Consider the following 15745-nt stretch of genomic DNA (forward strand, 5'->3'; position numbering starts at 1 on the left):
ATAAGATGATCCACTCAGTCCCACTCAGCTCTAAAGCTCAGAGGTGATTTCCCCTAAGTCTTTTTTGAGTATAGCTTTATTACCTCGTAGTTTTTGGACTGTAGAAAATTAAGTAGATAAAGCCTGTTAATTCAGATCTTTGCTGCAACTCCCATCTATGGGAGCATCTATGTCCCTTGTCACCACAACCGATCTTGCCGTCGTGAACGTGTGGCGTGTTTAGATAATGGACCAAGTACTCCCAGATGACTAACATCTCTGGCCAGGTCACTCCTAAATTCAAACCATTCATCCCCTCACCTGTGTCTCCCAGGTTACTTAATCTATTGATGTTTTCCCCCCACTGTTTAAATCCTTTGGCACCTTGCAAAATCTTTTATTTATTATAGATATTACTAGTTTTAAAGGGAATTTCTGAAAAATTAGAAAGAAAAGCAGTTTGCTTAAGGATCTTAGATATACGTGCTTTTGGATTATTTTAGCTACTTTTAAAAATAGACTTAGAGTTCATTTCTAGTGAAAACATGTGAGTTCTAGGAGATGATCCTAGGAGAGATCCTAGGAGCTCTAGCCAAATCCTGGCCCATTTCCAGATGTGAGTCCATCTTTTGTCATCTCTATTTGGAGACACAAAAAATTTTGTTTTACTTCAATTTAGGAGCATTAAGGGGATATGAAGTATAAGCAAATTTTCTTTCCAGAAAGTCTTGTATTTTGTAACCAAGATCTAAACAAATCAACACGAAGTCTGCAAAAGTATTTTCTATCTCTTTAATAAGACTTTTTCTTTCAAGAATACCTCTGAATATTATTAAACAATATACCAAATTTACTAGTCTGTAACTTTATATTTACAAAGTTGATAGAAAAATGTTCAAGTAATGTTAGTAAGAAATAAAATAGATGAATTGTACCCCACATATTTAAAATAAAACACATTTAAAAAATAAATAAAATAGAATTAAAAACTGCATATAAGCTTGATAACAATGACACATATGATATATGTATATTATATATACAACACTGACAAAAGACCCGGAGGAAATATACTAAAAGCATAATAGTGGATGTCCCTGAGTGGTAGCATTATGCATGAGTTTAATTTTTTAGTTTTTAAAATATATTCCAAATTTTCTACAATGAATATGTATTACTTTCATATAATAAATTAAGGTATTTGAAACACCATATAAGAGACATATCTTTATTAAAAATCTGGATTTAAGGAGATGGTTTGTATAAACTGTGCTTTATTATATGTAGGTTTAAAGTTGTACCTGGTTTGAATGTGCGGTCTGCAAAGCTGAAGGAAGCTTTAACAATAAAAATAACACTCGGAGCCGGGCTCGATGGCTCAGCCTGTAATCCCACGCCTTTGGGAGGCTGAGGTGAGTGGATTGCCTGAGCCCGCAGGTTCGAGACCCGCCTGGGCAGCGAGACCTCATCTCTACAATAAATAAAAAAAATCAGCCAGGCGTCGTAGCGCATACCTTAATTCCAGCTACTCGGAAGGCTGAGGTGGAAGGATTGCTGGAGCCCAGCAGGTGAGGCTGCGATGGCCGGAAGCAGTCACTGCACTCCAGTCTGGGCGACCCAGTGAGACTCCAACTCAGTATATATATATACTTCCATAAATACAGTCCTCTCATACACCTATGCTATCACATAGATTATCACATGCTGCCCCTTGTTAATTATTCTAGGTCTCTCTTTATGTAGGCAGGAGAAGTATTAATAGCCATAGGCTAAAAGATTTGGCCCAAGGTCATACAGCTGCTAAATGGAAGGCTTGAAACTAGAACTCAATCTTGTTCTTTTCCCACTGTTATCTATTAAAGGAAATTAGAAAATACTTTTTCCTTTCTGAAAAAAACAAAACAAAAACACAAAAAATATGTCGTGGAGCCTTTAGCATTCTTCACATTTGTGATTGTGTTACTGTTACTCATTCATGCTTCTACTGTGTGTAGAAAGGGGGCTCGCTGATATCTCAGTGCCTCTTTTGTCCCAGGCACAATGTTGGATGTTGGACACTGGACATGGCTCTGCCCTCCAATCCCCCACAATGGCTATGTGATGTAAACATTCTGATCTCTATTCCACAAACGTGAAGACTGACATTCATAGCACTTGTGAGTTGTGAATGTGGAACTGAACCCAGCCACTTTTGATTATAATGCTCAAGAGCACTGACAGCAGAGTGCCAGGAAAACTGCATTTGAGCTTCCTCCAGGAAGAAGGAAGCAGGATGAGCCACCAAGAAGACCCATGTTAGGGAGAGCAAAATTAAAGGCAGTTCCACAAAACTGCCCTCCTAGTGTCAGGGGTTTAAGGAGAAACCTTTTACTATAGAGAAACCTTAAACTATGGAGAAAGACAAAACTGGGTTTGAATCCATTTCTGACTCTCACTAGCTTGTAATCTATCCTCTCAACCTTCAATTTCCTCATCTGAAAGGTAGAAGCATAGCAACAATAATCATAATTCTCATAGGGAATAAGCGAGGCAACTTATGTAGTGATCTCAGTGTACAATTCATGGAGTAAAAATAGGGCTTTGCTAATGTTCGTTTCAAATGATGATGATGATAACTGTGAACCTGAAGTTGCGTAGTTTCATATAGCCAAGGAAGGATTTTAATATAAAGCCAATAATTTAAGAGGAGTTGAAAAGAAACATTCATTAGATAAACTGATGAAGATTAAGAAATAAGGAGAATGGCTACGTGATGTAAACATTCTGATCTCTATTTCACAAAAGATACCAGTTTTTTCTAGTTGATGAATATAGTTTGCTAAAGAGGTTTTTGCTGTGAATTGCATTATTTTAATCCATGTGACTTGAACATATTATATGCCTGCATTCCCACTTGCATCTTTTAATAGGGATAAACTTAAATGGAGGCAGAAGGTGGTTAAAGGACTCCTCTGATTTATAGAGATGCATGGAAGTATGTTAGATGGAGAAGTTCAAGTGTTCTTTAGGTCTTGGGGTAGGGTGATATTTATGTGTGTATGGGGCATGTGTGTGTTTTGAGAGCAACTGTGTTCTTACATACCCAGCTGTAATGGCCTTGTGGCAGAAATTTTTTAACTTCAGTTTGCAAATAATTTATGCTGTTGTTGTCTATTATGGTAAATAAGCATTGACCCTTAAGTGATTGATTTAATAAAGATGAGACAACAAAGCTGTTATGTTTACTTCTTGTTCCATTTTTTGTTTTTCCAGGGCTGGTTTTCTTGAGGCCTCAGTGATTGTGGGGTTTTTCATTGTACCTCTCATGGTTTCCTATTCTTTAAAGTTAGCAAGTTTACCAGATCATCTCAGAAATCCTGTCCATCTCTTTTGCTCTATAATACATTGTATGGCTCTCAAGCTTGCCACTTGGACCATGCAGTCACAAGGGATTTGCTAGTAAGGACCTGTGCCTCACTCGAAATTAACACTTACATTGATTTCTGAGTTAACATGAGCTTCTTACTTGGAAGACTGTCTTGTCAGAAATGTCTTCATTTGTTGGAAAGATGCACAGTCCCTTTACATAGGGATTCGGGCAGCTTCTAGGAAGTAACCCTTGTGCATTTCATGCCCCTGTGATGGTTCACTTCAGGCTAATGAGAAGTTGCTTAGTGTGACTCAGGTGTAAACATCTACACTATTATTAGAATTCAGTGTGGTTTTTGGAAAATGAATGACCATTTTTATTCTTAAAAATGATTTTTTAAAATTAGCACAAGGATGAACTATGTATGTCAGCAGCTTTTTGTGTGGGCCCAATTGCCTCTTCCTCTAATGACTTTTTATGAATGCCCACCTCCTTTCATTGCTATTTATATTTGTTGCCTATATTGATTTTCTTAAAGCTTTTCATATTGTATCATTTTTTCATGTCAGACATCACGATCTCATAAGAAAAGCAAACACACTCAGGGTTCGCCTGGGACTGTGCTCCTGTTTCCAAAACTCAAAATGCCTTCTGCTTTCCTGTAATCATTTGTTTTGAGCATCTGTTGATATTTTCCTTAGGTTCCATTCCCTTTTTTTTTTTTGAGTTGGAGTCTCATTCTGTCACCCAGACTGGAGTGCAGTGGCCACTCCCGGCCATTGCACCCTCGACCTGCTGGGCTCTGGTGATCCTTTCGCCTCAGCCTTCCAAGTAATTGGAACTACAGGTATGTGCTACCACTCCCGGCTAATTTTTGATTTATTGTAGAGATGAGGTCTCGCCAAGTTGCCCAGGCGGGTCTTGAACCCACAGGCTGAGGCAATCCACTCACCTCAGCCTCCCAAAGGCGCGGGATTACAGGCTGAGCCATCGAGCCCGGCAGGTTCCATTCTCTTAAGTGGACATACTCATCAAGGAGAGATGCTTGAAGTCTGTGGTTGTCACAAATGAATGCAAAGCATGCTGTCCTAGGAAATGCCGTGTAACTTCTAAGCAGCAACAATAACAACCATTAGTACGACATTGAAGACTGTCATTTCTGGCGACTAACCATCCAGACATATAAAAGTCCTTTTATTTGGTCATGGCTTATGAATGAGTTCTTAGAGAGTTGGCAAAGAGCAAACTGATGTATACACTGAATGCTTTTCCTATCACAACAATTAGCATAACACTAATCAGTTTCATAGTAAATCACTTGGTCTTCTTGGCCTCAGGCTCATCATGTGTAGAATGTGGTATTTGATCTAGAACAGGGTTTCTCATCCTCCACACTGTTGACATTTGGGCCAGATAATTCTTCGTCGTGGGAGTTGGGGGCTGTCCTGCACATTGCAGGGTGTTTAGAAGCACCCCTGGCTTCTGCCCATAGGATGCCCATAGCAATTTTTCAGTTATGACAACCCGGACATTTGGCAACCTGTTATTGCCAAGTGTCCCCTGGTGAGGGTGGAGCAAAATTGCCCCAGGTGAGTACCACTGCTCTAGAATCAGATATATATATATATATATATTTAGGTATATTCACACTTTAAAATGGTGTGACATTTGGAGTTTGTGAATGTAATGGTTAACAATGTCCTGAGATAATTTTAATCCCCCTGTGAAATGACATGAATAAAGAACTAAATTTATTTGACTTTCACCTTGTTGAAAGGCTTTCTTGATGGGACTTTGTATTGAATTTGTTTATTCCATTAAAATGTGAGGACTTAGTCATCATCAAAGTGTGAAAGAGGCCACAAGAAAAAAACCTGTGGTTGGGATAGGCTATGCTGTTGGACATGTTTGATATGCTGCGGCGGCTGCTGCTGATGGTAACTATAAACCCAAAGTTGCATAGCTTTATATAGCCAAGGAAGTATTTTAACATAAAGCCGAGAATTTAAGTGAAGTAGAAAACACTCTGATTGAAGTCTTTTTGAAGACCGAGATAAATTTATGAAGATTAAAAAATGAGAAGAAAGACACCAATTTTTCTAGTTGATTAGTACATTTTGCTAAGGAGGTTTTTTACTGCGTGAATTGCAATATTTTAAGCCATGTGGCTTGAACATAGTGTATTCATGAATCCCTACTTGTTATAAAGTAGGTCAGTGAAGATAAGTCCTGGCACGTAATATTTCAAAATATTTGTTGAATGAGTTGATAATGGATCCAGGAATGAATGAATGAAGGACCTGCTATTGCTAACTCGTACAGTTTTAGGAACAGTGTTTCATCAGTGATGCCTGACAAGGTGGTCACAAAAGCCAAATTATCACGGGACATGAGCACTGCAGACTGCTTTCCTTCTTCCGGGGGTTTCCCCTGGGTCCTGCTGCTTTCTTCATACTACTCTCTTCAGCCCTGCATCCTTACTTGCTTTCCTCCTCTGCTTATTTGTTTTCTGATCTGATTTTCTTAGAGCTTTTCATATTGGATCGTTTCTTTATATCAGACACCATGATCTCATGAGAAAGCAAATCCCACTATAATGTGGGTTTTGTTGTGAATCCATATTTGGGCATTCCTGAGGAAAGAACTGATTAATCTTTATTCTCTAGACTTTTGAATTAAACTAGTTGTATGAGTCCTAATATCTTTAAAAATCCCTTCCTTTTGATTTTCTTTGAGAATTTATATAAGTTTTTGGTCAAAGGCACCTATATTGATAACTGTGATGATGGATTCCATGTTTATATACTCACAATGATGTTATGGATTCGATATTGTAAAGAATTTCCTCTATATTACAAGTAAGAAATTGAGGCACAGATTTGTTGAAACATAGAGCCAAGCGCCTACAGTAAGTGTGTAGTTATGCTAGGTTTAGAATTTACTGAGCCCAGATGGTAAGACCAGGCCCATTGCAAGATGGAGGGTAAAATGAAGGTAGGGCAGATAATTAGATATAAAAGTATTGACTCTGTAGTACCAGAAGGTTAAAACATTTTTCTTTAGGTTTTTGTTTTAAAGTCATAAACTAATTGCTGGGGGTGAGGGGAGTGCACTTCTCCATATTATCATAGCTTTGATTTGATGGGAAGAATATCTTCTCTAAAATGGACAAATTACTAAATTTTAAGAACTTCCCTAGAGTTTTATTTTGGTAAGTGTTGCTCACGATCTCCTTCTTTTCTCTCCTAGACCTTCTCTCACCATGCCCCATAGGAATCTGACAGGAAGCTGCAACGTTAACTGTGGTTGTAAAATACATGAGTATGAGCCAGTCTGTGGATCAGATGGAATTACATACTTTAACCCTTGTCTGGCTGGCTGTGTTAATAGTGGTAATCTTAGCACTGGGGTGAGTATATTTCAAAAATTCCTCTTTTAATCCAACACCCTGTGACGAGGACGTGACAGAATCCACACGCAACCACAATGACTTCAGTCTCCTTTTTCAAGAGGCTCCAAGTAACCAACAAAACACCTCTGATGAAAACCTAGAGGAAGGAAAAGTACGCAGTGTATCATTTTTTTTTTTTTTTTCCTGGGGATGAGTGCATTTGGGTGCAGGGATTTGGTTCCACATCAGTCCTCTCCCTCATTATATTCTGTGCCAACTCAGTGAAACTTGATCAGGTTGAGCTCTGGGCCTCTGCTTGTTCCTATGACAGGGCTCTTGCGATGGGTTTGAAGGTCAAGATGACCACATTTGGTGCTGACAAAAGAGAACAGGAGAGCACTTCCCCTGATCAGAGTCTTTGAAGATGGGCAATGGCTATTTTTCATAGACTTAGTTCAGTTCAGGCTTTTTTTTTTTTAAAATAAAACTTTTAGAGTAAAGACACTTCTGACAGTTCAAGAATAGGCTATTTCGAGAATTCCCTTTCCCGTGAGTTATATAGAGACTGTAATAGTTGGGAGAAGGTTTTCATATTCTAGTCAGTTTTTTATTGAGCCTGGTTTGATTCTTTGTGTAATAAGAACAGATTGTAGGAAGTCGTTTTCATCATTGAAAGGTTAAACTGTATTTGCTTGTTCTATGCAGGTGATAAGGGATCATACAAGGGGGGACACCCCAAAAATGGAATTATCTTTTGGAGGACGAGCCCCTTGTAGTACACTTTAAATTTGTTCCTCTGGATCAAACGGTCAAAGTTTTGAAAAGGTTGCATCATGATTTGTGGAAGAAATGTCTTGAATTGTGACAAACTGGTTCTTCCACCACGACAACACACCAGCTCGCATTGCACTGAGTGTTTAGCAGTTTTTGACCAATAAAAATGACATGACTCCTATGCCTCACCCTCCTTATTCACCCAATCTTGGCCTGAGCTTCGTTTTTTTGTTTCCTTGGATGAAAAAAGTCCTCAAAGGGAAACATTTTGTCGACTGTAGAGGTGAAACAAAAAACTGCAGAGCACTAAAATGCATCAAAATTGATGAGTTCAAAAACTGGTTTGAGCAGTGGAAAAAGTGTCTCGTTAGGTATATTGCATCAAATGGAGTACTTTGAAGGTGACTGAAATCTAAACATGTAGGAATAAATATATAGTTTTGTATAAATGAATCCCAGGTTTTTGGGGTCCCTCCTCATACTATTGATTGAGTGGTTTTGGAATGTCATTTTTTCATTTGAGTTCGAAACTTCAGTGATTAAATTGAGAATTCCTGTTGCTGGTTTCCCATTACATCATTGGTGAACCCCAGTATAGGACCATGTTGAAAGAGGCAGTGAGATCTGTTCTCAGTAGCTAGGTCCTTCCTTGGGAATAAGCACCCATTCTTTTAAAATGCCAGCAGTCCTTTGCGCATGATGGCCAGACAGCAGCCTATCTTCATCCTTGTTCTTATGCTGCTGTAAGTGTTCAGAGGTCACATTGAGACCCAGTTCAGCCAATGTCCATTCAGTGAACAGCAGCATCATAGGAGGAAGGGTAATTGGCAGATTCAACGTTCTTTTGGCTTATTTTGGTATCCTGTAACACCCAATAGTGTTTTATTTTTTCACTTTTATATTTAAGTAGAAATTTTGGTAGTTAACAGAGAAGATTTGACTCTTTTACTCTTCCTTATCCTCAGTTCCCTAGCATGGCACCTGTCACGTCAGTAGGAGTTCACAGATATTTGTTAGGGGAAAAAAACAAATGAGTGAATTTAGGCTCGTCATCTGACTCTGTCAGAGTCCAGGAGCAGCACTGGGTGGGGGTCGTAGTAGTCAGATTCAAGTCACATCTACGGAGTTGGGTCCTCATCTACAGGGTGTGGGACACTAGCTAATTAAAGGGGTTAAAATGGTGTTTAAATGGAACAGCCAATGAAATGATCTTTATTATTATTGGTACTGAAGTCATCACAGTTGCACTATGATCTTATCTGCATTTACTTCACAGACATTTTCTACTTTAGGCCCACTCTGTGCTCAGGGTTGTGCTAGGTTCTCTGCTGAGCACAAATAAAAATAAGGCTTGAAGCCAGGCTCGGTGGCTCAGCCTGTAATCCCGCTTTGGGAGGCTGAGGTGAGTGGATTGCCTGAGCCCGTGGGTTTGAGACCCACCTGGGCAAGTTGGCAAGACCTCATCCCTACAATAAATCAAAAAATTAGCTGGGCGTGGTAGCGCGCGCCTGTCGTTCCAGCTACTTGGAAGGCTGAGGCAGTAGGATCGCTGGAGCCCAGCAGGTCGAGTCTGCGGTGGCCAGGAGTGTGCCACTGCACTCCAGTCTGGGCGACAGAATGAGACTCCAACTCAAAAAAAAAAAAAAAAAATAAGGCTTGGTTCTGGTTTTTGAGGACTTCTCTCACTGAAGAGCCCAAGAGTTAAACAGCAATTGAGGCAGTATATAAATATGACCAAAAATGAGCATACGGATGTGAATGTTACCGAATTGAGTGTTGAAAGCGTCTTAGAAAAATTTAGGTTTAGGCCGTTTTGACCAGCAGATTTTGGTACCTTGACCTTACTATTATCAAGGGGGAAGTTACTTTCTGTGAACTCGTTTGCATTTTAAAAATACTAGAGTTCTTTTAAAGTATTTTTACTTAACTTTGTCTTAACATTCCTACGCCCCATTTTCCTTTTGGCTGGCATACAGCTGATCTTTATTTTGCTTACTTAGATACGGAATTATACAGAATGCACCTGTGTCCAAAGTCGGCAAGTGATCACGCCACCCACAGTAGGACAGCGCGGTCAGCTCCGGGTGGTTATCGTCAAAACGTATCTCAACGAGAATGGTTACGCTGTGTCTGGGAAGTGTAAACGGACCTGTAATACCCTTATCCCATTCTTAGTTTTTCTTTTCATAGTCACCTTCATCACGGCATGTGCCCAACCATCAGCCATCATAGTAACACTCAGGTGAGAACGGCATTCGACTTCTGGGGTGTGTTGTATACTTAGGATTGCCAGGGTACATTTTTCAGCACAAGGGACAGAAGTCATAAATTAGAGAGCAAAGCAACATTAGATTGTGCAGGAGGGCATTCAGACATTTGCCTGGTGATCTTAAAAGTTTTTCCCTGTCAGAAAGGGAAGGACATTTGTACCATTTCATGCTCCAAGAACTGTCTGTATTCAGTTGAGTTGTCTTCCTATTGTTTAATGAAATGTCTTGTGGGTGCCTTTGATTCTTGAAGTCTCTGCCCTGAGAGGTTCAACTTCTAGAATTGAAACCCTGTTAACTATGAGAAGCTGGACCCCAGGGGAGAGCAGAAAGCAATTTGGGAAAGTTGCTAAATCGTGCATACAGCAAAGGCTATTATCTCCAACCTTGTAGATAGGTAATACCTCCAGGATCAGCGGGAGTTTGTGCTGGGCCTGCAATTCAAAATGCTGAGTTCATTATGTACTATCATATAAAATTTTGGAGTTGAATCAAGAATAGGGTAGACTGGGAAATGTGATTTGTTTTTTTCTTTTAGTTGTTCAGGCTCTGCTTTCCTTGCTGTATCCTGTTGGGCTCTTTTGTTTATAAGAGAACCCGGAAGCTACTTTTGTTCTTTTAAAAATGTTGACGCTGGCACATTTACATCAGCGTGTTGGTACTTGCAGTAAGGCCTGCAGTGAGCAAAGGAAGGAATAGGACAGTCGGAAGAGCTCATCCACAGTGTGGGGCAGCTTTGGGGAAACCAGGGGGCATCGCACAATGAGCGGGTAGGAAAAGGAGGCAGTCCTTGTTCTTCCTTTGGGCCCCCCAGAATCCATAGTGCTGGGCACCTGGCAGGAAGTATCTTGCTGAGATGTCGTTGCTTAGCAAGGGCACTTGGGCTGCGCGCTCTGGCTTCTTTGCTGCTGGGCGCAGGGTCAGGCATTTTCCCGCAAAGCCGGGCCTTGACAGCAAAATGACAGTATACTAAAGGGCCCACTGGTTAATTCACTCAATCAGCAGATATTTTTGGAAGAACAACCTGTGCACAGCTCTGGGCAAGTTGCTATGAGGAATAAAGAAGTTGAGGGAAAGACGACAAGGACCCTGGTACTAGGAGGTTCCCGTTTATATATCTGGAACTCCATGGGTATGGGATGGAAAGGATGAGGTACTGCAGTGTTTCAAAAGATACATGAGGGTCGAGCACGGTGGCTCAGCCTGTAATCCCAGCACTTTGGGTGGCCGGGGCGAGAGGATTGCCTGAGCCTGGGGGTTCGAGACCAGCCTGGGCAACTTAGTGAGACCTCGTCTCTACAATAAGTCACAAAAATTAGCCGGGCGTGGTGGCATGCATCTGTAGTTCCACCTACTTGGAAGGCTGAGACGGAAGGATCGCCTGAGCCCAGCAGGTCGAGGCTATGGTGGCCATGAGTGTGCCACTGCACTCCAGTCTGGGTGACAGAGGGAGACTCCAACTCCAAAAAAAAAAAAAGATACACGAGGCCAGTGCGGTGACTGCCTATAATTCCAGCACTTTGGGAGGCCGAGAAAAGAGGATTGCCTGAGCCCACGGGTTCGAGACCAGTCTAGCAGCTAGGTGAGACCTTGTCTCTACAATAAACCAAAAAATTAGCCAGGCATGGTGGCCGCGCCTGTAGATCCAGCTACTGGAGAGGTTGAGGCAGAAGGATCGTCTGAGCCCAGCAGGTCCAGGCTGTAGTGACCACGATCGTGCTACTGCACTCCTAGCCTGGGTGACAGAGTGAGACTGACTCAAAAAATAAAAATAAAGCAAAATAAAATAAAAAACAAAATAAAAGACATGTGAATCATTGTTAAATGTACTCAAATAATCTAATTCTTTCCACTTTTTTATTTTAAAGATGTGCATAAGTAAAGTTTGAGTACCCTTATTGATGTTACGTGGCTCCCTGCTCTGCGGCCATGTCCTCCCACTACTGCCAATCCCTTTCTTATAGTATCATGATAAATGTTCAGGGTTTGCTTATAAGTGAGTACATGTAGTACTCAGATCTTTGTTTCTGTGATAGATCACTCAGTATTATAGACTCTAAGTCCATCCAAGTTGCTGTGAAGTCCATAATTTTGTTTTTCTTTATGGCTGTGTGATATTCCACTGTGTATATGTACCACATTTTCTTTATCCAGTCCACTTTCATTGGGCAGCCCGATTGGTTCCATGTTTTTGCTATTGTGAATAATCCCGCAATAAATATGCATGTGCAGGTATCTTTTTAATAGAGTGATTTGAGTTCCTCCAGGTATATTCCCAGAAGGGAGATTGCTAGGTCTTATGGAAGGTCAATTTTTAGATCTTTTAGAAATTGCCACACTGCTTTCCACAGAGGTTGTACTAGTTTACACTCCCACCAACAGTGTTGAAGCATTCCCTTTTCCCCACATCCTTTCTAACATCTGTTGTTTTTTTGAGCTATTGATAATGGCCATCCTGACTGGAGTTAGATGGTATCTCAGTGTGATTTTAATTTTCATTTCTTTGATGATTAGTGAGGCTGAGCATTTTTTCATGTATCTGTTGGCTGCTCTTTGCACTTTAATCCTGCAAGAGATGTTAAATAACCCATAGACAGGCTACTTTTTTAAATAGTGTTCAAATATGGCAGATGCCCAGCTGGCTGCTAACCCAAAATTTCAGAAAAGGAGCCCTTTAATCTTTGCTAATTACAAAATCAATTCCCAATTGCCACATGGGAATTACTTGGAGTAAAAGTGTTAAGAAAAGAAGAAAAAAAAAAAGAGGTTGTTGGGAGGAGCTCGTGCTTTCTCTGATATTGAACTTGTTTCCTGTACATTTTTTGAATATACTTTCTGGTTTTGTTTTTATTTACTTCTTTCCTATCCTGCAGAAATTATTGGATTAATTTTCATTGTATACATCTACCATCTGGAAAGCGTAAGCACGCAAAGAAAAACAATGCAGTATTTAGGATGAAATTATATAGTTTAAAAAAAAAACAGATCTGATTATGTGAGCTTAGAGCCAGTTCAGCCTCTTCAGACAGGAGTCTTTCACCTTCCAACAACAATTATAGAAACAATTAGAGTCAGTCAGAATTTCTTGGGTGTCTTCATTGGAGGGACCTTTATTCAGTGATTTAACCATCAGCAATCGTGCAACTGTTAGAAAATTCTAGTGAAATAAATATTTTGGCACAGCATTTCTTTAGTCCCTGGCACTGCACAAAGCAGACGTGATTTGACATTCATTTTCTTGGGGCCATGGTTTTAAAACATTTCTTTCTTTCCCTTAGGTCCGTAGAAGATGAGGAGAGACCTTTTGCGCTGGGAATGCAGTTTGTTTTGTTGCGAACACTTGGTACGTTCCTGAATTTCCAAGTGTGCCTCTTAGTTCCTCTTTGCAGATGATAGATTCTCACTGTCCTTTAAAAATGGCAAGTCAAGTCATTTGTTACCGTTAGTGAGATTTTGCAGGTTAGTGGAAAGGGCTCAACTTCCTTATTTTCTGATTTGGACTAAAAGCGGACCGGTTCTGTCATTGGATAAAGCAAAAGCAAACCAACTTTAGGTTAGTTTCTTTTTCATTGTAAACATAAACTTGGGCAAAATTCCCCCAAAGATTTTTGTACAGTAAGAGATATTAAGCCAAGTAATTTGTAGTGAGTCTGCAATCCTTGCCTTTTGACCCCCTTATGCCTTTTTAATATGAAAGTGATAGAAATTGATGTTCATTTCATCTGTGAAATTTTCAGTTCCTTTCTTCTTTATGGTCATTTTATTGGAATGAGCAAAAAGTATACCTATCAAGTTTTCTTAAAAAGAAAAAATTCTAAAAAGGAAGGAGAGGTCCTCAAAGTGACATATAAGGATTATAAGGCTTTACTTAACAAGAGAAGCTCATTAGTGCTGTGTCAGTATGACAAATCACAGAACATGTTTATGCAAGAAGAATGTCATTCTTATTTTTGCAAACACCACCTTGGGAAGTCCACGGACACCATTCCCCTGATCAATTTCAGTGTACTTTTAATTGACCTCTTCATCAAGGTCATTTCTTCTTTAAAATAATTTTTTCTTTCTTAAGTGACAGTTTGTCCTTTTCTTCAGCTGCTATTTTTCCCCTAGTAATCAGTATCATTGTCCAGAAGACAAAAAAAAATTTGGATTTTTTTGGATTCAAATTTCTTGTTTCAGTTTTGAAGTATGAAACATTTCAAAGTGGCATCCTCTGGCCCTTTGAAGCATTAATCCTCTGGCATTCTGAGTTTGTCATATGTTGTGGCTGATGGCTCCGACCAAGGAGTTCTTTTCCTCAATCCCAGAGGAAGAATGCTTCCAGTTTCATTTAGTGCGTGCCTTGCTTTTAAAAGCTCACTGGTCAAAGGAAATTCTGACACACTTATGCATAGTTAAGAAATGTAGGCTGGGCGCGGTGACTCAGCCTGTAATCCCAGCACTTTGGGAGACTGAGGTGAGAGGATTGTCTGAGCTCAGGGGTTCAAGACCAGCCTGGGAAACTTGGTGAGACCTTGTCTTTACAATAAATCACAAAATAAGCTGGATGTGGTCCACGTGCCGATAGTTCCAGCTACTTGAAGGCTGAGGTGGAAGGATTGCCTGAGCCCAGCGGGTCGAGGCTACAGTGGCAGTGAGCATGCCCCCTGCACTCCAGTATGGGTGACAGAGTGAGACTCTGACTCAAAAAAAAAAAAGAAATTTGCCTTATACTTTTCACTGAAAACTAAAAAGTGTTATTTTAGAAAGAAGGAAATTTGTTAACCAAAGGGTTAAATAGGAAAAGAAAAAAGTTGTTTCTTCTTTTTCTCTACCCTCTCTGACATCATAGAGTTGGAGTTATTTAACATGGATTTGGAGGTAAGATGAGCCAACAAACAGATGTATGCTACAGCAGCAAGAATAAGTGAGGGGAGAATATTTCAGGCTTTTATTACTTAATTCAACTTTATCCTAACTTACTGACTGTGAAAACATATAGTTAGGTCAACTAGCCAACTTTCATTTCCCCAAAATTCCAAAGCAAAAAAGAGTATTAAAAAAAAGTTAATATTAAAATCTAATTGGTAGACCTTATGACCAATAAAAACAACTTATTTAAAAAGTATCATAGCTTCCTGAGTTATCAGTCCACTTGCTGTCCTCTCTTCCTTTCTCTCTTCTTGTCTTCTTTCCCTGCTTCTCTCTTTTCTTCCCTTTCTCTGTCCATCTAGTTCTTCTTTAAACTCTTATTGAGGTCCCTCGGATACAAAGAATAAAAGGTATGGCTCTTACCACCAAAGGTGACAGATATGCAAACAGTCTAATGCTGTGTAATAGTTAATAAAATGGAGGCATGTGCAAGAATACCGTGGCAACTGAGTGAGTCAGGAATTTAAAAGGGGAGGTGAATTTTTGCAAGTGAGCGAGTTGGGGGTGGGGGCACATCTTAGCAAAGGAATGGCATGTGCTGAGGGAAGTCTGTGTAGTTCGTGGACTTTATTTCTTTTTTTTTTTTTTTGAGTTGGAGTCTCACTCTGTCGCCCATCCTGGAGTGCAGTGGCTGCTCCCGGCCACCGCAGCCTCACCCTGCTGGGCTCCGGCGATCCTTCCGCCTCAGCCTTCCCAGTAGCTGGAACTATAGGCACACGCTACCACGCCCGGCTTATTTTTGGTTTATCGTAGAGATGAGGTCTCGCCAAGTTGCCCAGGCGAGTCTCAAACCCGCGGGCTCAGGCAATCCACTCACCTCAGCCTCCCAAAGGCGCGGGATTACAGGCTGAGCCACCGAGCCCAGCTAGTGGACTTTCTTTCTTATGGGATTAAAGAAATGTGTACGTCCCAGCCCAATGAAGCTACTTCTCTCATCTCAGATGTTTCATAAGCTTCAAAGATGAATTTCATGCCATAATCAAATTCCTTTATAATTCCTTATATTCATAAATGCCTTTGTAAAATTGCCATTTTATGTGGCATCTGACCTGTAGAAGACAGTGCTTTTCTCAC

At 40.3% G+C, this 15745-nt stretch overlaps 1 protein-coding gene across 1 annotated transcript in view; it reads left to right on the forward strand.

Moving 5' to 3' along the window:
* Nucleotides 1-15745, forward strand: part of SLCO5A1 (solute carrier organic anion transporter family member 5A1) — a gene marked incomplete at its 5' end in the record, with an annotated part of 90755 nt that overhangs the window by 73475 nt on the left and 1535 nt on the right. Inside the window, 3 exons of the mRNA XM_021709987.1 lie at nucleotides 6578-6737; nucleotides 9494-9735; nucleotides 13039-13103. Of these exons, the coding sequence (XP_021565662.1) occupies nucleotides 6578-6737; nucleotides 9494-9735; nucleotides 13039-13103 (467 nt within the window). The remainder of the gene's footprint in view (nucleotides 1-6577; nucleotides 6738-9493; nucleotides 9736-13038; nucleotides 13104-15745) is intronic.

Source organism: Carlito syrichta, unplaced genomic scaffold, assembly GCF_000164805.1.
Source record: "Carlito syrichta isolate Samal-C Ts95f unplaced genomic scaffold, Tarsius_syrichta-2.0.1 Scaffold287855, whole genome shotgun sequence".
In the NCBI taxonomy this organism is placed as follows: domain Eukaryota; kingdom Metazoa; phylum Chordata; class Mammalia; order Primates; family Tarsiidae; genus Carlito; species Carlito syrichta.